At 41.9% G+C, this 23186-nt stretch overlaps 1 protein-coding gene across 8 annotated transcripts in view; it reads left to right on the forward strand.

The window, feature by feature from the left end:
* Window positions 1-23186, forward strand: part of dnt (tyrosine-protein kinase Dnt) — a 581353-nt gene that overhangs the window by 497635 nt on the left and 60532 nt on the right. For 2 of the 8 annotated variants that reach the window (XM_076199771.1, XM_076199775.1), the window contains 5 exons: window positions 1179-1344; window positions 8942-9077; window positions 12937-13086; window positions 21620-21691; window positions 22299-22410. In XM_076199771.1, the coding sequence (XP_076055886.1) occupies window positions 1179-1344; window positions 8942-9077; window positions 12937-13086; window positions 21620-21691; window positions 22299-22410 (636 nt within the window). The remainder of the gene's footprint in view (window positions 1-1178; window positions 1345-8941; window positions 9078-12936; window positions 13087-21619; window positions 21692-22298; window positions 22411-23186) is intronic. The other 6 variants (XM_076199772.1, XM_076199776.1, XM_076199773.1 and 3 more) reach the window with 5 other exon arrangements.

Raw genomic sequence — 23186 nt, forward strand, 5'->3', positions numbered from 1 at the left:
TTTCCTCCTTTCTTCCCTTTCCCCTCTCTTCTCCTTTCCTTTTACCTCACCATCCCTCTCTTCCCCACTTCCTTTCTCCCTGTCCCCTTCTCCCCATTTTCTTCCACCCGGTTGATATCCCTCCCTCCCTCCCTCCCTCCCTCCTCCTTCGTATTTCTGCTTCCCTTTGCACCCTAATGTCTCCACCTCCCTCCCGTGCCCTCCACACCTCTCCTCTTCTGTTCCTCTCTGACCTCTCTTGCCCTTTCCTAATCTCCCTAATCCTCTCTTCCCCTCTCCTATCCGCCCTTATATCCCCTCCCTCCCTTTTGGTTCGCCTCCTTCCCCCCCTTCCATGTTTTCTCTCCCCCTCCCCTCTCCTCCCTACTCTTCCTGTTCCTTCTCCCCCATCCCTTTCCATTCCATTCCCCCAACTCCCTTGCACTGCCCTCTTTCCCCCTCATTCCTTGCTCTCCCTTCCCTCCCCTCTTTTATCGCTTTCCCTTTCCCCCTTTCTCCTACTCTTTCCTTCCTCCCATTCCCCTCTCATCCTGTGGCTCGTCCTCCACACCTACTCCATATACTCCCTTTGCTGACCGCATTTGTCCCCTTTCCCTCCCTCCCTCCCTCCCCTCCCCTCCCCTTCCCACTTTCCTGTTGTCACCTCCACTCCCCATGCACTCCACAATTCGCAAATTTAACAACCTTTCTTCATCCCTTCAAATCCCCTCTCCGCCATCTACCACCCTCGGCTCATTCCCTTTTGCCTACCCAATCATACGCCTTTCCTTTCCTTTAATCCTTTCCCTGTCTCTGTTCCTCTTCCTTCCCCCTTTCCCGTCCCACCTTCCTTCCCCCGCCCCACCTTACTCCCGCCTTCCTACACCTGCGCCACCTTACTCCCGCCTTCCTACACCTACGCCACCTTACTCCCGCCTTCCTACACCTGCGCCACCTTACTCCCGCCTTCCTACACCTACGCCACCTTACTCCCGCCTTCCTACACCTGCGCCACCTTACTCCCGCCTTCCTACACCTGCGCCACCTTACTCCCGCCTTCCTACACCTGCGCCACCTTACTCCCGCCTTCCTACACCTCCGCCACCTTACTCCCGCCTTCCTGCACCTACGCCACCTTACTCCCGCCTTCCTACACCTTCCCCGCCATCGACCCCGCCTTCTCTCGCTCCCCCTTTCAGCAGAAGACTTGGCACCTCGCAACGAGTCCATCACCTTCCGGCCGGAGTGGATGTCGACCTCGCTGGGGACTCTGTACGTGGCCATCGGCTGCGCTTGCACCTTCACCGTCCTAGTCATCACCGTGGCCGCCGTGCTCTACCTCAGGATGAAGAAGGCCCGTGAGCAGTGAGTATTCTTCGACTCTCTCGTCAGCTTCCCCGTGCTGCCCTCCTCGCAGAGCTTTTATGGCCGTACTTTTTAAACCTCCGCCAGCTCCGGCGAATGCTGTTCACCATTAGAAGGTAGATTTTTACCTGATGGTCTAGTTAAGCGTATTTGGTTTATCAGCTTATCTACAAAACCTACCAATATTTTTGGTAATTATAATTTAACAAAGTTAATAGAACTCTTCTTTCTAATGGTAAAGAGTGGTCGCCAGGGCCGACGAAAGGGTTTAAAAGTGCCTCGGTCCTTAGACTCTAGCCTCGCTTCATTCTCTCGAGTACACTTTCAAACTGCACAAATAGGTGGGGGTAACTTTCTTTTCGCATGTCTTGAGCATTTTTTTTTTTTTTTTTTTTTTTTTTTTTTTTTAATGGGACTCAAAGGAAAGGTCCTGGGTAAATAGAGAGCACGAAAACAAGGTAAGGAACAATTGTAGCCCACTGTACAACGTTCGGAGGGGAGAATGGACCCAAGAATAGCGAGGTCTCCAGCCGAGTTCTCTAAGTGGTTCCCCATCCCCGGGATAGTCAGATTACGATGCGCCGGTCTGAGGCTCTTCGGGAAGGATGCGCAAGGTTGGATCGGATGGATATACCTAGCTGGGAGAGGGAGAAACAGGAAGATGGAAGGAGGTTTTAGAAAAGAGAGGAAGACGGAGGAAAAGTGCTGGAGGTAGTCCCAGGAGGAGGAGAAGGAGGAAGTGAAATTCGGAAAGGGACGTGGAAAAGAAAGAGGAAAGAAGAAGATGGAAAGGAAGGAGTGAAGTGCGGATGGAGACGAGAGAGGAGTCGGAACTGGATGGGGTGTTGAGGAAGATGAGACGGAGAGGAAACAAGAGAGGAAGAGAGAAGTAAAATCGGACGTTCCGGAGAAAGGAGAAGAGACTGGAAGCGGGAACCCTTTGAGGGATTATCGGACAGCAAGAAGACTCAATGAGAGATTATGAGAGACAAGAGGAGGACAGGAGGAAACAGAGCTGTACTGTGGGAAAGAAAGAGGGAGGGAAGGAGATAAGGGAGTACGAGAGAGAGAGAGAAGGAGGGAAGTTTTGCCAAACTGCTTGAGTGACAAGGAGTATAGGAAGTCGAACTATACAGAGAGTAGGACTCCTCCATACGATGAGTAGTGAGAAGAACGTGAATATAAAGTACTGAGGAAGCGAGGCGGGGGTCCGAGTTCTAATCCCTTCAGCCCAGCGGCACAGCCCGTAGGAGAGTTTGTGCAAGCTAAGGTCAGACCATTTCATTCAGCTAAAGGAGGCCAGTCTTTCAGCTTAATGAAATGGCTTTGCGAAAGCCAGAATTTTTTTATTCACTTGGGAAGCACCAAGAGGTTGCGACTACTTTGATCATGCCCTTCTCAACGATGCCATACTTAAGTATTATATTCTGGTTTACGCTAGGCGATTCTGACTAAGAAGAGGGGGGACAGCGCAACTGAGCTAGATCCAATGAGACTTGAAAATATGGGAAATCGTACATGCAAACTTAACGATTACTGCAAGGAGGCCAGTCTATAATCTATGAATATGGAAGAGCAGAGGGGAAAGGTGAGACAAACAATCAGGAACAGAAGAAAAATTATACGAGTGGAAACATGAAAAAAGGATGGGAGTACGAAGGAATAGATTGATAGACAAAAGAGGGAGGGAATGGAGAGGAAAGGCTAGATTGAATGATGGATAACGGTGGATCAGCGCTCAGACAAGAAGAAAAAGAAATAGCATTATAGGAAGATTAAGTGGAAAAGGACATGTCAGAGTATTAAGAAAGTTCTAAGAATTAGATCGAAAATTAAAAGATATGAGTATATTATACATATGACAAGTTACAGAGAGATGAAGAAAAGAATTTGAAGGAGAAAGAGTAAAGGAAGGAAGGGAACTTCAGACATTAGCAGAAGAGGAAGAGGAGGAGAAGGAAGGGAAGAAGGAAAAGGGGGAGTAGAAACAGGAGATCATTTTGCAATACTACCAAAGAAATTAAGTACAGAGACGTTACTTGGTGGAGACGCAAGGAGTTTCATGAATACAGAAGGCCCTTGGGCACCTTGTTCTCCTCGAAATAGATAAAAGGAGATGGGTTGTCCTTGAGGACTCCTCGTTACAGGAAAAAAAAAGGAGGGAAGAAACGCTGGGGCAGAAGTATCTCTTTATTAGAAGCGAGAGTCTCCTGAACCAACGGGAAGAGAAGTTGTTTTAAGTGAAAGAGATCTCGGCGTGAAAACCACTGTGTCTTCAGGTTCTTTGGCCAGCAGATGTACAGGGTGTCCATTAAGTCTGGACTCATAGGTAAGAAATAAGTAAAAGCTTAAAACACTTTATTTTTTAATCTATATTTTTATTCAGATAACATCTTCAATATGTTTTCCATCATCTGCAATGAAAATATTAATGCGTTTTACAAATTTTTCGTGAACTTGATGCAATAAAATTTCGTTACCCTCAATTCTGGCATATTCGCCCCGAATTCGCTGAGTCAAGTGCATTAAATCTGTTATTTTCACTGAGTACACTTTCTCCTTTAGCATACCCCAGAAAAAGAAATTAAAAGAATTATATTAATTTCGCTATAAATAAAAATATCCAATTATTCTATGTGTCCAGACTTTATGGACACCCTGTACTTGAAGCCCCTGAATAGGAGGTTTAAAGAATGTAGGATAACTACTGTGTCCCTTGACAATGAAGCCCATGGAGTCGACATGGTGGATAGCCTTAGGGCTTTCTTTGGCCATCTATAACCAAAGCATATGGAAAAGTCCTTAGGGATGACGGGCTACTATAGGAGCAGATAGATAACAGGTCTTGACTGTTTACTGAAAGACCAAAAGAATGATTACGGGAATGTAGGTTGATGGAACAGTAGACCAACCAGCCACACCCAAAAGGCGTTGTAGGTAGGTAATCTACTTTAGAACGATATCAAGATCCATGCTTTCAAGGAGATGCAAGTAGATCGTATGATCAAAACAAATACTGGTAACGAAAGTGAAAACTGCAAACAGATGCTGACGGACCACCTATGTGCTGAATTGGGCGTTGAGCTATTTTCCAGACACTTGAAAGGACTCCTGAAGTCCCCAAGAAAGAACATAAAAGGGGAACCGAAATGCCTCGCATAGGCTGCAAAAGAGAGGCGAAAGGTCTGAAAGGATTTTTTTCTTCAATAAGACAGCCAAATCGCACAGGAAAGGAACCGATCTGAAAGGTCCCATGAGGTACGAACAAAGAGAGCTGAGGACCCTGTGAGGACGGAAAGTGGAGAGTTGAGTGTCTGAGAGGAGGGAGAGCCGGATGATGAATGGGTCATCAAAAGCGTCGGGTGGAAAGGCGGTTCGTCACGTGAGGAGGTAGTGACTGCATAGGAGAGGGAGAAGGTTGTCTCGAGGGGTTTGGCGAGGGCAAAGAGGAGAGGGTCTCGCATGAACTCCGCGAGTGGCGTCTCGAGAGACACTCTAAGATCAAAGTACCAGAAGGTGGAAGTGTGAAGTGTTTATACGCGGGTGAAGTTTGCTTAACAAGCTAAGAGAAAGGAAGTTGTTAATACCAGTTTCATATGCGGATATATGTTTGATGGTTTTGAGTGTGGGGCTTGAGGATCAAACAAACGCACACGTATACATACACACATTCACAAGCACATACACAAAAACACGCACACAGACACATACGTGCACATAAACACATGCATATACTCCACATACACACATTTGTCTGTGTATGTATATATATATATATGTATATATATATATATATATATATATGTATATATATATATATATATATATATATATATGTGTTGAGGAATGGACGACAAAATGAGTGGCAGGGTGGTGAGATAAACACCGAGAACCGTTAAAACTTCAACGGTTCTCGGTGTTTATCTCACCACCCTGCCACTCATATATATATGTATATATATATATATATATATATATGTATATATATATATATATATATATGTGTGTGTGTGTATGTATGTCAGAGGCGCATTGACGATACTGGGTTTCTGTGGTAGCCATAAAGAAGAACATGATAAAATGCGTTTCTGTGTGGAGGTAAACGGTCACTGAAAGTGAGTGCGTCGGAGAGGCCTAATGGAAGCTGCTCAAAGAAACCTTAGGGAGGGGGAATGCAGAAAGGCGGAAGAGAGTAAACGAGTTGGCAACAACCTGCACAAGAGGAAGACAAATTTGCAGTAAGGTGGCGTGGACTCGCGGCTGCTGAAGAAGGAAATGAAAAGATCGAGAGGTTGCGGGACGAGTTGTCCGGGCAGACCTGCGCCAGAGGAACTATCACGTGGCACACGTAATCCCTTAAGGTACGTTTTTCGCGGTACGATTATCGCTCAACGATGATCGTTCATGGCTCAGTGATGATCGTCAATACGATTGTTTAGAGCACTAGTTCTTTATGGGACTATTTTGCTTCTCTCTGCAAAGTACGAGGCTGATAACTTTAGCCGAGCCTACAACCAACGCGCTTACCCAAATAGGATGCCAGTTAGTAGGATGCGCGTCACACGCCATTGGCTGTGGAAGTGGACTAATTAATCACACTGAGTATAACGTACCTTTACTATCTTTGACAAAGTGAGAGGCTTTAGAGGTTTTGTACAGCTGAAGAACGTAATCAGCCCTGAAGGGAACTAGACAGATCAAGGGTACCCCAGGTTAGTAACACCTAACCCCCCGCCGCCCGTAAACTTTATAAAATCGCCTGCACGTAACTGGACCCAAAATCATAATATATGTCCGCATTCCAAAGTTTGCCAACGCCCTTATAGTGTTTCTGTATATTGACAGATGACGCCACGTACCGTTAATTCCATTTCTACAAAGTTTCAGTATAGTACTGATGGCGAGGTATCTTTACGTCACTGCATACAGGTGACGACTGCAGCACTATCTTTAGTCTGTAAAAACGTCACAGTGTTATCAAGGAAAGCTCGGAATCGTAGTGCAAGTCACTGTGTAGAGGGAGATGATGAATGGAGATGAAACATCCCATCTGGGACTCCCAGCAGAGTAGTTAAAGTCGTAGTTGGTTGATTGCTAACTAATTAGCATTAACGAGAGTAAAGTTGACGTGTGAAGTGGTTGTTAGCGGACTGGAGGCTATGGGAAAGTACTGCTAGGTTTCCATTAAGAGTGGCTAGTCTTTGTTATGTCGTGATTCCGTAGGGAATTAAATTCCTGGCACAATAGGGAGTTTTATTACTGTAGGAAGGTTTATTGTGTGTTAGCCTCTAATTGGCTTCTTTGTAGTTTTTTACGTCTTCTTCTTCTTCTTCTTCTTCTTCTTCTTCTTCTTCTTCTTCTTCTTCTTCTTCTTCTTCTTCTTCTTCTTCTTCTTCTTCTTCTTCTTCTTCTTCTTCTTCTTCTTCTTCTTCTTCTTCTTCTTCTTCTTCTTCTTCTTCTTCTTCTTCTTCTTCTTCTTCTTCTTCTTCTTCTTCTTCTTCTTCTTCTTCTTCCTCCTCCTCCTCCTCCTACCAGATAAGCCCTTCATTGTGGAGGAATGTACCTTCAAAGCGAATTACTCTAATGGGAAACAAACATAGGTACTAGTCTGAAAACACAGCGAAATGGTTAATTAGGATAGACCCGTGGAACATTTAATCCTTTTGTAATCGAAGTTTATTTCTTCTGTAGAACGAAATTATTGGTAGCAGCTAGAACGGGTACCTTTTATCGTTAAACGGAACAAAAGTGTTAAATATTTGATTACAACGACACTTGCAAAGCCGAAAAAAGTAGTTTGGCATTAGAATAGAAGCTGTGGGTTATGACACCATAGATAAAAGGGTTCGTCAAGGTAGGATTGTTTTGTATCAGCGAGAATAAGAATTAGAAATTCATCTCACACCGTTCAAAACTTGAGGCATAGGCGAGGCTAGACCCTGTTAGCAGTGTAATTACACTCCGCTTTTGCGATCGTGCTAACTATTGTTCGTCTCGTGTTGGCTGGCGGTAAAACCTTTCCGTGCAAATACCAGACTGGTCTTTCATTCTAAATTGAATGAATAAATTCAGTAGGCACTCGTCATTAATTTACATTAACGTGGGAAAACAAGTCAATGAATAATTCGAAGTTTCAGTAAGAGTATAGACCCACAAAGCATTTATTCAACAGGGTAAGATATACCAGAACAAAGTAACTTTAGTGTACTGCGTATTTCTGGATTACAGATGACAAATAAAGCCACAGAAGTGCCTTATAGCACCGGAAGGATTGAATTATGCCACTGGTAATTAGCCCGTATTTGGGCCATTTAGCCTCTGCGGCATTGCGGTTGGCCTTATGAGTACGCAGGTGGCTTTTAAGATGGGATGCAGCTGGATTAGGCTGTAGGGACGCTGGCTTATATAGGGGCGTAGTTAAGCCTGTGCACCAGGTGCATTTCCAAGCATGGAAGGGGGTAATTATCTCTCGCGGCAGAGCAGTTGTTGTCTAATTTGTTCGTGGTTTTCTTTCCTGTGTGGGCCTATGTTATTCCAACAAGTGGGTATTTGCCTCTCGATGGGTAGTCGACTTGCAAAGATGCAGTAATTGGCTTTTAAGGAAATGATCGGTTAATACAAGGGGAATTTTGGTTTATTACAAATTGTCATGGTTGATTAATTATTGGGGATTACTGGCTTATTGATTGGGCTGGCATTTGCAGTCGCTGCACATCTGTCTTTACTTGTGTGTACGATAGCTGTGAAATAGGGAGACGACATTGTATTACGCGGCAGAATTGGTTAAAAATCAACGACTTTGTAAATTTTGAATAAAAAATGTAGTTATTAATTCTCACTCACATGTGTGTGTGTGTATATATATATATTATGACTATTTTCCTTTAGAGTCTTTATTACCAGTGGTACAGCGAAATATAATTTTTCAATTAAGTCCAAGCTCCTATCGTTTCAGCAAGAAGGAGTGAAGACAGCATTTTGTGGCGATTGCATAATCTACACAGCATGTACTTGCACCTATCACAAAACATCACTCATGAACATACTCGCTTAATCTTATTATTTAAGCAGATATGTGTAATGTGCTATTTACTCTTAGTATTGCTTGTTGTTAAGTTAGACAACATCATTTGCATCGTTCGCTTCAAATAACTGTTCAGTTATAGACTATCCACGACCCTTGGTTCCTCACTAAATTTCAACACGAAAACTAGTGTTCACGATGGTTATTTGAAGTATGAACGTTTCACAAGTTTTAAACAATTCATGTGTACCATTGCCCTTTATTTATTTATTTATTTGTTTATTGCAGCGCTCATTGCCTTGTAGAATGATAAGCTCCCCCTACAAACCAACACTTTGCCACTGTGCCTTGTGCCTTCCCCTCAAACCAAAAACATATCCTTACCATCCGCCCTCCCCCAGAGGCATTAAGATCCTTCCCCATCCAATAATAACCTCTTAATTCTTCCTCACACTGACCTCAACCTCCTCCTCCTCCTCCTCCTGCCCTCCTACTTGTAATTCTCTTCCTCCCCACGACCTGTCTGACCAAGACTCGAGCACTGCAACCATTAACCAACATGTCTGTCTCCAGACAAAGCCTAACATCGCGGTATTACAGCGGGTCTGGCTACGTGGTGGACAGCAGCGTGCCGTGCGCACCCTCACTGCGCAGCAACTCCTACGTCACAATCGCCTCCTTCAAGAAAGTCCCCGTACATCATCTCGAGGTGAGAAATGTTATGCAAACTACGTTCAAACAGAGATTCATAACTTCGTTAACTGAAGGGAATGTGTTTTTAATTGATGCATGGGCTCGGACAAGTGTGACTGCATGTGAGAAGGCATACATAATAAGAATTCTTATGCAAACAGGAAAGAATTAGCATGTGCAAATGCTTTGAGTACACAGATATATGCATGAATTATTAAGGATGACGCAGAAACTAGAGTCGTATTTTTCTTGTTTCTTATTTTTTCTTTTAAGACATTTTCTTTTTATACTTTTAAAACACTTTTATCTTGCTTTGGTGGCGAAATTTAGTAAACTAGTCATTCTTATCAAGCAAACTCGTGGACATGAAAACCACTGAATACATTATATGGTGCGAAATGTATTAATAAAAGTTGTTTATGTGTAGAATTTTAAAAATACAGGATTAAATCAATCTTTGCATTTCTCAAATTGTTAAAAAGGATCAGTTTAGGATGGGGCACCTAAGCTCAAACAATTCAGGAATAAGCACATGATTATTGCTCAATTTAAGATTGAGGATCTGAGTTTTGTTAAATTTAAGATTAGGTAACCGTTTTAAACACAATATAATGAAAAAACACCTATTCTCCGTTAATGATACACAAGATGGTTTTTAAATGATAAAAAATGTAGATTTTGAGAAAAAATTAAATACAAAAAGATTTAAAGGATAATTCAATTATCGTATCATTCAGCTATATGATCACATGCTTTGAAATAAGTTAGGATCGTTAGATTAGGTTAGTTCAGGTTAGGTTAGGTTAGGTTAAGTCAGTTCAGGTTAGGTTAAGTGAATTCAGGTCATGCCATGTTAGATCGCCTCAACTCAGGTTAGGTCAGGCTAGGCTAGGTTTGGTTAGGTTGGATTAATTTACGATAGATTATAAATAAGTTGCGAATAGACAGAATATATTATCATTATAAGAATAAGCACCTGAGATATTAACAGCTCAAGGATAAGCACCTATCTTTTGACAGGTGCTTTGTCTACTAATCATTCATTAAACAATAATAGACGTTATCGATTTATTCGAGTTTTGCCACAGCAGTACACGATTTTTCATGATGATTGGTTGTCAGAACTTTTTATTACTATCTCCCAAATCTTCTCAATCCAGAGTATCTATATATATATATATATATATATATATATATATATATATATATATATATATATATATATATATATATATATATATATATATATATATATATGTCTTGCTACATTGCTTCTGAGCCAGAACAGGGGGCGGGATACAGGTATGACCCGGCGTCCACAAGGAGCTAAGATGAGAGGTGTGTGTGTGTACGTATGTGTGTATGTGTGTACGAGTATCTCTCTTTGTTTTGTTTTATTTTATATGAAATAGATATACAATTTACCCTCAGTGAACGGTCATTCAAAAACTGCGCTCTCTAAAGCCAAACTCCGAAGTTTGTAAAGTACATCCAGAATGCTGACTATTGCCACTGTAGACCCGCCCGGGTGCACATACACGGACGCTCACAGCTACACACAGGTCCACAACAGGCTGTCACGTGTCCTGCATTGAACAGCCTGTTGATGAGTCCAACCCAGCGGAAACCGCGCAGGTTCTTTCATGTGTTTCAAATGAAGGTGCGTTTAACCTTTCCCGTGTTTAAATTTCTGTGTGGGGCCGGCGGGCTCGAGTCCCGCGTGGCCTCGACCGGACCCTTTTGTCCCCGTCCCGAGACCTACAGAAGCGAGCTCAGCGTCCCCCCATTGGTCCGCTTTTCAATTGTTTTTTGCGTTCGTCACCCCGCGATAGATATTGGAAACATCAAATGCGATACGCTGCTCGTTTTTTTTTTCCTGTTGTGGGGGGGGGGAACAAATGGATGTACTTGATTTATTAACCTTTTGTAGAGAAAAGTGAAGGATCCTATCGGATGGGTGTGACGCGCATCTGCATTTCTGAATGTGATAATTATGTCATCCTAGTTTTAGTTCTGATGTACGAATATGGGAGTATGTCATGAAGTACATTTGGGCAAGCGAGCAGGTTAACTAAGAATTCATAAAAACAGTTGCGAATGACGTAATTTCTTTTAGGCCTACAACATAACAAGTATAGTCCTCTCTCTCTCTCTCTCTCTCTCTCTCTGTGTGTGTGTGTGTGTGTGTGTGTGTGTGTTTGTGTGTTGTCAAAATAGGTATTTAAGTTCTCCCCCCCCAAAAAAGAATTCTTTGTTTTTCTTGCAAGAGAGCTCCAATGTCCACTCCGAGTGATGCAAGAATAACAAGTGTGTGTATGTGTGTGTGTGTATTTACGTAATTATATGATACATGAAGGGAGCTACGCTCGGAGGGTTCCACCTCTTTTGCTCCATTTGTCCTAAACTAGGTTTTAATTTGCTCAATTTGAGCTAAATCATCTTCGGGTCTATTCCAAGAGTTGACGCATCTGTACAAGCTGTGTTTCTTTCTATTATTCAAATATAGTCTTTTCAATTTCTTCCAAAGACCTCACGAGCCTCTCCCTACCCAAACCGTCCCTTTCAATGACCCCAATCATGTAATTTTCTTCTCTCCTTTCTCATATAAATTGACAGGTCAAATGCCTCGAGTCTTTGTTATATGGTTTATTTTTAGAGGCCGAAACACAGTATGGTTACTGATTTTTGTATTTTCTCGATCTTATCTATATCCTTCATTTTGTGTGGACACCACATCGCAGCTGCATATTTCAGTCTAGGTCGGATTAGTGTTCCTGCGATTTTTGTTTTCTTTATCTCGTCGTCCATGTAGTCAAAAGACACTTTGATGTTTTTCAATACTACGTCTTGTGCAATATTGTCTTGTGCAAAGTCATCTATGACCAACGCTCCCCGATTTTTTGTTTTCCTCTTTTGTATTTGCCTTGCCTCCTGTCCCCATTTCTTTGTTCTTTGTCTTGCATTTAGAAATGATCCAGACATTTATATGACTAGCGCCGCGGGAGAACGCTCCAAGCGTCATTAAATAAAAATGGCATAATTCGCCTTTATATCTCGTACATTTATATATAAATCTCCTTCTAACCCCCACCTCTCTCACAGGGGTGGTTCTACGTAGATACATCTGTTTTAATATTGGTTAATTTTAGAAGTAATCTCTGGCGTTAGAAAAATAAAATGGCTCTCGGAGCGTTCTCCCACGCCGCTACACATATTGTCTAGATAATTTCTTATAACTTTCAGTCTTTTTCACATCGTCTGCAAACGTCAAAGGTGCCATGTGTGTGTGCCTTTTTGTGTGTGGGTGTGTGTGGGGGGGTCTGTGTGTGTGTATGTGCGTGCGTGTGTGTGTGTGTGTGTGTGTAATTAAGTAAGTGAGCATTTGTCTCTATGGTTTAGTGTTTGTGTGTTTATAGTCATTACATTGTTTATATTTATGCATTTATCAAAGCATGCATATGTGCATTTTGATTTAAATACATTTATTATGCTATGTTATGCATGTCTTTCCTCTTTTATGATTAAGCATAGTAGTTTCGCTTGCTTGTAAATGTTGAATAGTATTACAATTCAAAACTATGCTCTGTTAGACTATGATTTTGAGATTTGCGTGCAGTATCATAAAGCAACTTCACATTATCTTGCTTAGCATAAATAAGTCCATCAGCCGAGGGAATACCATTTGTAAATACTTCATAAAGCTTTGGCCCACCACTTGCAACACCAGAAACAGACACACAAAACTCTCATTGATACAAGTCCTCACTTGTCTGCGCTCTTCCACCAAAACTCTCCTTGAAAGGAAACTCCCCCCCACTCGCTCGTCCTAACCAAGTTCTTCCCCGCTAACCCCCGCGGTGGTGCCTTCTCGACAGCCCGCCACCGCCAGCCCCAAGGGCACGCCCCTCCACTACGCCAGCTCCCCCGTCAGCGGACTGTACTCCCAACCTTACTCCCCAGCGCACTCCACGGCGTTGTCACGTCACTCCCATGCTTCGCACTACACGCCGTCGCATCACTCCCACGTAAGTATGACCTAACCCATCATGAAGCTCACTCTACTCACCACCACCACCACTGTCATTCTTTGCTTGCTTATATAACTTGCAGGACAGGGAACGTGGCTAATTAATCGTTATTGGAAATAATCATGAGTATGAGAAATTGGACTAATTCCTTTTTTTTCCTGCAAAGCTGGAAGTATTGCAATAATGGATTCATTTAGCCCAAGTTTTTTAGAAACGATATCTTCATTGGATAACACTTCTCACGTCATCTAAGCGTTCCTTTTATATAAAATCCAGATATATTCACACGTTTTCAAAAATATATAACCACAAAGTCAGCGAATGTACAAGAATATGTACGCATTTTATATACATATGTTAATTCAAGTATATATACATGTCTAAATATGTATGTACTTATATATATATATATATATATACATACACATATATATATATATATATATATATATATATATATATATATATACATATATATATATATATATATATATATATATATATATATATATATAATGTGTGTGTGGTTATATATGTTGCATACCGTGTAGATTATAAAATTAACCTCTTTATATCTTTTAATACAGGTCTACCAAATTCCCCCAAAAAAATTTCAGGTGTAATTTCATTTTTTTATCGGCAAATTTTCTAAATATATTAAAAAGTAGATTTAATGGTGACCCTCTGGTTTGTAATGAAGCCGGATGTAGAGTGCTTGTTCACAGGTTATGCTGCTGATGAACATAAAGAAATAATTCTCAAAGTGAATGCATGAAAAATGAAAAAGCTCTTAGCTAGAAATATTTAAGTAAATGGAAAAAAGAAATCATAAATGAATAAAAGTAAATGAATTTATAAATGAAATTATATTTTTCATGGCCAGGTCCCCCGACAAAGATTTTATTTCATTTACTGAAATTCAGAATTACAAGAAAAACATTCTTCCAATTTGCCAAGGTTGTTGGCGTCTGACATTTAACACCCGGTATTATATGATTTTTGATCCTGTGTTAGATGAAGATACGTCGTAAAGGTCAGAATCTGTCTGTTATCGCCATCACTGCCAGATACAAGATCCTGTGTACAGCACAGTTATGTGTTTTGAGGCGTTTTTTTACTTCTTCGCGTTCTTCTTCTTCGCATTCTTCTTCTTCTTCACGTTCTTCTTCTTCGCGTTCTTCTTGTGGAGGGATAATATGTCTTACACACCTATTCAACTTCTCACCGAAATTATTTCATGCAGGTCATGGAGATCCTCCTCAGTGTCCAAAAGTCTCCTCATCTTTTGAGAAGAGCAGTCTTACATCAGTTGTCAAAAAAATAGATCTGTTTATGTTCGGACTTGATACCCTGAAACGAAGAAATAGATAAATACATAAATAAATGAATAAAAATAAATGACTTCCCACTCTTAGCTGGGCAAAATAATCCACCGACAGTTTATGAAAATGTTACCTGTGGCAAAGTGTTTGAAGTCATGAAGAAACGAGACGCGTCTAGCACCAGCCAAAGTAAGACATGTAGACACAGGCGCCTATATGGAAGTTGAAAACCAAAAAATGCCGAAAGTTTCTCAATTAATTATGATCACAACTTCCGAGTCGGAAGTCCTCACACACCTGCGGGAGAAGATGAAATACAAAATTGATCTGACATTCTGAAGAAAATTAATTGATGCATCACACATGACCCGACCAAGAAGCCACTGGAGACGAAAAAATAAATATTTGCTGGAAAGATAAGTTCAACGTCTTGCGAGATTTATCAGTGACGAAAGAAAAGTTGGTTATTCCAATCTTCTCGAAAGAAGTTTTCGTGTTATTCATGTTTAACAAGGGTTCGAGTCTCGGTGGCCGAGTTTATTGATCCAAATGTTCATGTCTTGACACCTTTAACATGACAATGTCGTTATGGGACTTTATTTAGGCCGATGATAGTTTAGGACTTGAGGTGGATTCCAGCTAGGAGGAATCTATCGACGATGACCATCTTCACACGGGTATTGTGTTGAGGCACGTTTTCCTCGGTACGATTATCGCTCAACGATGATCGTTCATGGTTCAACGATGATCGTTAAACGATTGTCTAGAATACTAATTCTTTAATGGGGTTGTTTTGCTTCGAGCTGCAAAGTACGAGGCTGATCATTTTAACCGAACCTATAACTGACGCGCTTATCCAAATAGGATGCCAGTTAGTAGGATGCGCGTCACCCGTCATTAATGGCTGTGGTAGGAACCTAATAATTATAATTGACCCGCGCGAAACGTGACTTTAACCCTTTCAGAGTACCCTGCTCTCAGTCCGAATAGAATTCATGACTTAAGTCACTGTATTGACTGAGTGGGCGTCTTGTCAGAATGAGAGATTTGCATCGACAGAGACAACGTTGTGACGTAATTGTCGTGACAATTATCAGCGTCAGGAAATGGGAAGCAATGAAATCGACTTTATGTTAACCTATTAATACCAAATGGCGATGTTACACAGGTTTTTCCCAGGTAACTGGAAAAGTTTTCATTTTCTTAGATAATTCGAGAGTTTGAGAATAACACTGGATGGTTTACGTAAAACTGATTTTTCGAGGGATACTATGAAATAAGATATGAAACGAGATAGTCAGTCAGACAAATTATAATAGTCATGTACCACACAACTAGGTAAATAAAAATGCATATACACAGTTGCATGCACGTATACCTACACAATCACACACACAAGCAAACGCGCACACAAATACACACGTGTATGTTACCGGATATGCGCTGCAAAGCGCCCACCCACCAAACCCACATATAGGAAATGAATAACGAATCATACATATTTCACAAAGCCTCTGCATTCACGCGTTCGATTATTACTCGTTAATGACGCCATCTGTATGTATGTATGTGCGGTTCTGAATCCGCTCACAAATCACTTTTTTTTTTAGGGGGGGTGAGGGGGTCGTGTTGCTGGCTGTCTCGGGTCCTTTGTCATATGGCAATCCTGTCTTTGGACCCGAACCGCTCTGGGCTGAGAGTCTTTGGTCTGGGACAACTCTTTTTGGATCCCCGATGTTTTGTTCTTAGTGTGTACAATGGCAGAAAGAGCTTTCATGCCAGTTCGTACCTCTGATTTGCAGGCATGTACTTTAATATGCCGCCCTCTGTATATATCTTTCAGCTTCTCAGGCTCTGTATGTTTCTTTTTTTGTCTGTGTCCCTCTCTCTCTCTCTCTCTCTCTCTCTCTCTCTCTCTCTCTCTCTCTCTCTCTCTCTCTCTCTCTCTCTCTCTCTCTCTCTCTCTCTCTCTCTCTCTCTCTCTCTTTCTCTCTCTCTCTCTCTCTCTCTTTTTCTCTCTCTGTTTCCCTGTTTCTGTCTCTGTATGTCTATCTATCTCTCCATTTTTTGTCCCTATTCTTGTACCTCGCATTTTCTCCTGTTCTTACTGTCCATATTTCTTACTTTGCAATTTATCTTCCTTTTCTTACTACTCCTTTGCTTTCTCCTCCCCTATTTCTCTTCATTTTCTCTCTCTTCCTCTTCTCTACTTCTTCTTTCTTTAGCTCGCCCTCTTCCCCTTCCTCCTCTTTTTATTTCGTCCTCTTTCTCTTCATCTTCATACTCTTTTCATTTGCTCCCTCTTCCTTTTTCCTGAATCTTCTTTTTCCTCTTTTCTCCTCGTCCTCTTCCCTTTCCTGTCATTTACTCTCTCTTCCTCTTGCTTTTCGTCTTCTTCAAGCTCGTTACCTTCTTACCGTTTTTTCCTTTTTCTTTTTTTCTTCTTCCCTTACTTCTATTTTTTCTACTTCTTCCTACTAATCCTTTAATCCTCCTCCTCCTCCTCCTCCTCCTCCTCCTCCTCCTCCTCCTCCCCATAACTGTTCTTCTCCTTTACATAGCCCCTTGTCCTCTCTTTCTTCTCTCTCTTCCCTTCCTCCTCCTCTTTGATGTTACTGCTGCTCTTCCTCCTGTAACTGTTCCTCCTCCTCCTCTTCTTCTTCCTCCGTATACTCCTCTTCGTCCTTTTCATTACTCCCCCCTTTACTTTGATTAATCTTTTTTTCCTTCTCCTACACTTCCTCTATCGCCTTTAATTCATCATCATCATCATCATTATCATCATCATCATCCTCTTCCTTTTTCTCAACGTCTTCCTCTGCCTCCTCCTCCTCCTCCTCTTCCACCACTTTCTTTTTCTCAGTGTCTTCCTCTGTCTCTTCCTCCTTCTCCTCCTTCCTCCTCCTCCTCCACCTCTTCCTTTTTGTCAATGTCTTCCTCTGCCTCCTCCTCCTCCTCCACCTCTTTCTTTTTCTCAGTGTCTTCCTCTGTCTCTTCCTCCTCCTCCTCCCTCCTCCTCCACCTCTTCCTTTTTATCAATGTCTTCCTCTGCTCCCTCCTCCTCTTCCTCCTCCACCTCTGTTTTCTCCGCCTTCCTTTGCCCCCTGTTCTCGTTCTTCTTGACTTCCGAAAAGGTCATTTATCTCCTGTGAGCATTTGGGATTCGCTCGCACGATCTTATAAAGGAATTCTCCGTTTTCACCCCTCTGCTACTGATTCATTCCTCTTCATCCTCTTAAAAATTGCTTCTCCTACTCTCCTTCCCCCCAACCTCCCTCTCCTCCTCCTCCTCCTCCTCCTTCTCCTCACCTCACTTTTCCTCGTCCTCTTTTTTCCTCCTCGTCCTCCTTTTCATGTTCTTCATTCTCTTACTCCTCTTCGCCTCTCCCTGATTTCGACCCTCCTTTTATTTCATATTCCTTATTCTCCACGTCCTCTTTACACTCTTTTTCTCCTCCTCGTCCTCCTTTTCATCCTCCTCATTCTACTCTTCCTCCTCCTCGCCTCTCCCTGTTTTCCATCCTCCTTTTATTACATACTCCTTCTCTCCATGTCCTCTTTGCACTATTCTTTCGTACGTCTTGTCACTTATTGTTCTACCTATTCTTTTCGTCCTCCTCCCCTTCTTCCTCCTCATCTTTTTCCCGATTCTTTCTTGTTCTATCTCGCTTCATCTCTCTATTCTCTCGAAAATCACAATAATGATACAGTCTCTATTTCACCTGAATATAATCTCCCTCGGGAATGTGGTTCTTTAACATATTCTCAAAATAAATTTTTATCTTTTAATACTTATCGATCGAGAAATTTCTCTAAAGGTGAATTAAATCATCTAGCTCCAGCAAAATCAAAATCGTTAAACTGACTGGAAAGTGATCAGTCCGAAATCTTGTCATCTTTTCTGGAAATTCCTGGAACCTGTCTGGCAGTTTCTTTCAGACATTTTGTACGCGAGACCAGAAGAGTCTGTCCAGAATTGACTGAGTTGTCGGCCTCGTTATTCGTTATTCAAGATTTTTGACATTTGGTCAAATAAAACAAAAAATCATAAAACACCAAAATGTTTGATCAAACACCAGAAAAATATGACGTCAGTCCTCGCGCGGTCAAGCCGCATCAGATGATATTCGGATGTACGGGCCGGCGCGAGGCCTACCATATCCGCTTTTTCGTATCTACACCACAAGCGGCTGACATGAGTTGAATGGGTTAAGACATATTTGGGACTTCACCACATCCAGTGATCATTAAAATTGTTTGTCACTGACTAAAACAAAATTGGTAAAGTATGTATTCAAGACGAAAAGATGAAATACAACTCTACATTTGTAGTTCTTTGCCTAAGAGTCTCAGTAAAAGGAAAGTCACGATTGATTATTAATTTACAAAAATGTGTGTACCATAAATGGTGATGCAAGGTTTTTATTCCGTTTGATTTCATTTAATTACTTATTTACTTGTATACGCTTTTTGCGACAGCGGTGAAAATGAAATGGAGATGTTTACCGATACACACACTGTCACAGGTTCATGAAAAGTTAATGAGGCAGGATTTGAACAACATACTCACAGAAACTCTTTCTCCCCTTTTTGGCACATTAATACGTTTGGAGAAGAATTTTCTGCCGAATTCCAAATGAGTGTACTTATCTCACACAGTCACCATAATGAAGGTATTAAGATTTTTTTTTTAATTACCACTTTCGATACAGTGTCATTCCTGGTGGATTTTGTTCAAGGTATTTCTAGTATAGGAATGAAGGAGACTGCAGGAGGCCATAAGGCCTACACTAGGTAGTTCCATATCAATTATCACCTGTTATCCCCATCCATAAAATTGTCTAACCGATAGTTTAAGCGTTCAGTACATGGTTAATAAGTCTATTTCATTCGTTGACCACTGTACTGGTAAGCCCTTGCATCCTATTTCCTGTAGTCAGGTATTAATAGTCAGCTACCGTACCGAAAAGTGAGCAAACAAGTCATACTTTACACACACACACACACACACACACACACACACACACACACACACACACACACACACACACACAAATACGTACTGTACATATGTACATACATATATACTTATGTATTGGTTGAACAGCTCTGCTTACGGGATTCGAACCCTAGGCCCTGCAGCACAATTCCACTTCAAGCCAAGTGCTCAACCACGAGGCCGGAGCTGCTATAGTGCCGCTCGTCCCAGGATTCGAATCGCGTATAGGTAGAGCTATTCAATCAAACTGTCGATACTCGTATATTGTACATACGAGTACATACATAGGTACATACATACATTCTCTCTCTCTCTCTCTCTCTCTCTCTATCTCTCTCTCACACACACGCACACACACACACACACACAAACACACACACACACACACACACACACACACAGCCTTCGGCTGCCATGATATCAATATACAGTTTATTATTATTACACACACAAAATATATGATACAATATAATGTAATATAATGCAATGTATGATACAATGTAATAAAATGGAATGTAATATGGTATAATATGATATAATGTAGTATAATATAAAATATAATAAAGTATAGTATAATATAATGTAATGTAATATCCTGTATAAACAAAGCGAAAACTAGACAATAATGGGAGGGAGTGTCCTCCCTCCGTCCGGGGTTTGTGGAGGAGCCATCGTCTTCATTCGGGATTCCGGCCGTTTGCCGGAATGTCGTTGGCCGGCGTTGGCCAGATGAATGTCAGCAAAGTGCGCCACTCCGTCAGAGCCGCCGACGTTATTACTGCAGTGATTTCGAAAGGCTTTTAGCTCCGCTTGATGTGTTATATGAGTTGCCACATTTCGCTCCGCTGAGGCTCCTCTCGAGGGGGGGGGGGGGAATGGAGAAGAGTCTAAATTCGTTTCCACTCGCGCCGTCCTTTAGAGTCTCGTTTTGCCTCGCGCCGTGCGATTTTATTCAGTCGTACAGAAAATCTGCTCGTATAAAGGTTAGCGCTTTTTCGATTCATTCACCCTACTAGGATGCTCGCTGGTCGAGCGAGTTAGAGCGTCGCTGCTTGCGGCGGAGGTCGAGGTGACAGCAGTTCGAATCCTGCCACCAGCGAGTTGGACCAAGGGCATTGTTCATTAATTTCCACGCTACAAATTCCTGTGAAAGGGGCACCGTTCTATCCTCCTGATAAGGGGGAGTTCGCAACGTTAAACGGAGTCGTAAACTGTTACATAAGAGATGGTTTAACTGTTGAGTTTTCAGGTGGTCTGCTAATCTGAGTAAATCTTTGTATCGTCCAAAACAGAAATCTTAAATGTCTGGAAGAATCCATTACACATTAAAGGTTAAACCAAGAGGATCCATATAAAATGTATCAACCCTGTACTGCGTAAAGATCATCTTAAAAAGCATATGTCGTCTCTTTTTAGGCAGAACAAAAACCTTAAATGTCCCAAAATTGTAACGAGAAGCAGAAAGAGGGCAAACCGAGGAAACTGACCATTACGTACCAGAATTTCCTCGACACTCGATAAAATCGCCGGGCTTTAGCCAAAATAAAGCCTAAAGGTCACAGACGTGGATCGAATGGATCGCAAATATTTATGTTCTAGTTAGAAAGAAACGCGCACCATTTGCCGAGAATCTTCCTATACGAAACTTTGAGGAGCGAAACTTACTTCTCCGTGTTTGTCATTCAGACATGTACAGTAAACTCTTGCGGGAATAAACGATAACTTGCAGTCACGTGGACTTAACCATAATATATCATCTGGATTACCAATACAAGACGAAGAGTAACATATTTCTAGAATAACGCTCCGCATACGGTGCGTATGTGTAACTCTAGACTAGCAAACTTCTTAACTAGATTACTTAATCCCATCTATCTACCTATCTATCTATATACCTATCTACCTACCTATTTGTCTGTATGACTATCTACCTCTTATCTGTCTACCCATCTGCCTAGTTATCTATCTGTCCATCTATCTACCTAGCTGTCTCTCTATCCATCTATCTACCTAGCTGTCTCTCTATCTGTCCATCTATCTAACGAGCTGTCTCTCTATCCATCTGCCTGTATGACTACGAGTATCAACCTCTTTATCTGTTTACTCGTCTATCTCCGTCTGTCGATCTGTTTGCTTGTTTTTGTATTTGCATCTCTCCAGTCCCTCACTAACACATCTTCCCTTCTTGCCTCCCCCAACCGACGGCCAGGTCTCGTGGCGAGACCCCCGGCAGATGGACCCGAGCGAGCGAATGCGCCAGTTGGCCATCGACCGTTGGAAGGTAGGTCCTGGCTGGATGGCACCCGAGGGAATTCGACTCTGGAATGACAGTTTATGTATCACACACACACACACACATGTACACGCACGCACATTCGCACACGTTGGCGTGCACACACACACATGTACACGCACGCACATTCGCACACGTTGGCGTGCACACACACACATGTACACGCACGCACATTCGCACACACACACACACACACACACACACACACACACACACACACACACACACACACACACACACACACACACACACACACACACACAATTACACGTGCTTATCAGCGCACAATACTCCAGCGTATGTGCTCTCCTAGTCCCGTGTTAACAGAGTTCCATCCCAATATGCAAATACCATTTCCAACTATGTGCTCATTCACTGCGCCTATACTCAGTACAAACTAAGTCTCTTTCCCAAGAGTCACTCCACGTCCCTTCCAAAACAATCTTCCATATTTTTGCTATTCCTTCTGAGGAACCTGTGCATCACACAGTCTTTTATGTGACTCTGTTTGGGCTCCCTTTCCTCCCGAAGTCTTCGTCCCCCGATGTGAAGCATCGTACTTGAGATCCCGTCTTCTGCCTTCTCCCCCTCTCAGGTGCACATCACGGAGTTGCTACACGAAGGAACCTTCGGCCGGGTTCATCGAGGCGTCTACCATGACCGCGATGACAACCGGGGGCTCGAGGTCCTCATCAAGACTGTTTCCGGTAAGTAAGCATCCAGTTGGAGGGTCAGACGCTTTCCGGTAGATAAGCATCCAGTTAGAGAAGTCACCAGCGAGCACGCCGTTGGGACTAGGATAACCGAGATTATTACCTCTTTGGGCTGACTACTGCAGGGTTCTACGTTATTGTGGCATTTTCTGACTTGTTTGCAAGATGTACGTCACTTGTCTAAGGTTCCTGTGGTGTTTAGAGAAACAGTATAACCCCTTTCCTAAATGCATGATATTTGTTTAAAGTTACTGTAGTCGATAATAAGAGATGAAGACCTATTATAGAAATGTTTCGATCTACAATATATACGAAAAACAAGGCATCAAAGTCAAATGTTATGTTGAAGGACCTTGGTCAAGATACGTACTATTCTGTAATCACTAGTATGAACTTTATTTATAAGAGATATGAATAATGTGAAAAAATTTAAAGCCTTAAATTAAAATAGGAGTCTTAAGTGAGCATACTTCTTCCAGTGGCTAAAACTGGTTTCATTTTAGGTACTTCAGTAAGTTTGTTTATTTCCTTACTGACGTGTTTGTGTATTCATTCATCATTTTTGATGATTTGCATACGCATCATTCGTCTAAAATCCCCTTTCCTTGTGGGCTTACTGACGTGTTTGTGTATTTATTCATCATGTTAGAAGATCTAAGTATATATCATGTTTGTAAGATGATCTGCATATGTATCATGCGTCTAGAATCTTCTTTCCTTTTGGGCTTACTGACATATTTGTATACTTATTCACCATGTTTGTTAGGTGA

The sequence above is a fragment of the Oratosquilla oratoria genome, chromosome 16, assembly GCF_046742065.1.
Source record: "Oratosquilla oratoria isolate Oo_2021 chromosome 16, ASM4674206v1, whole genome shotgun sequence".
NCBI classification, from domain to species: Eukaryota; Metazoa; Arthropoda; class Malacostraca; order Stomatopoda; family Squillidae; genus Oratosquilla; species Oratosquilla oratoria.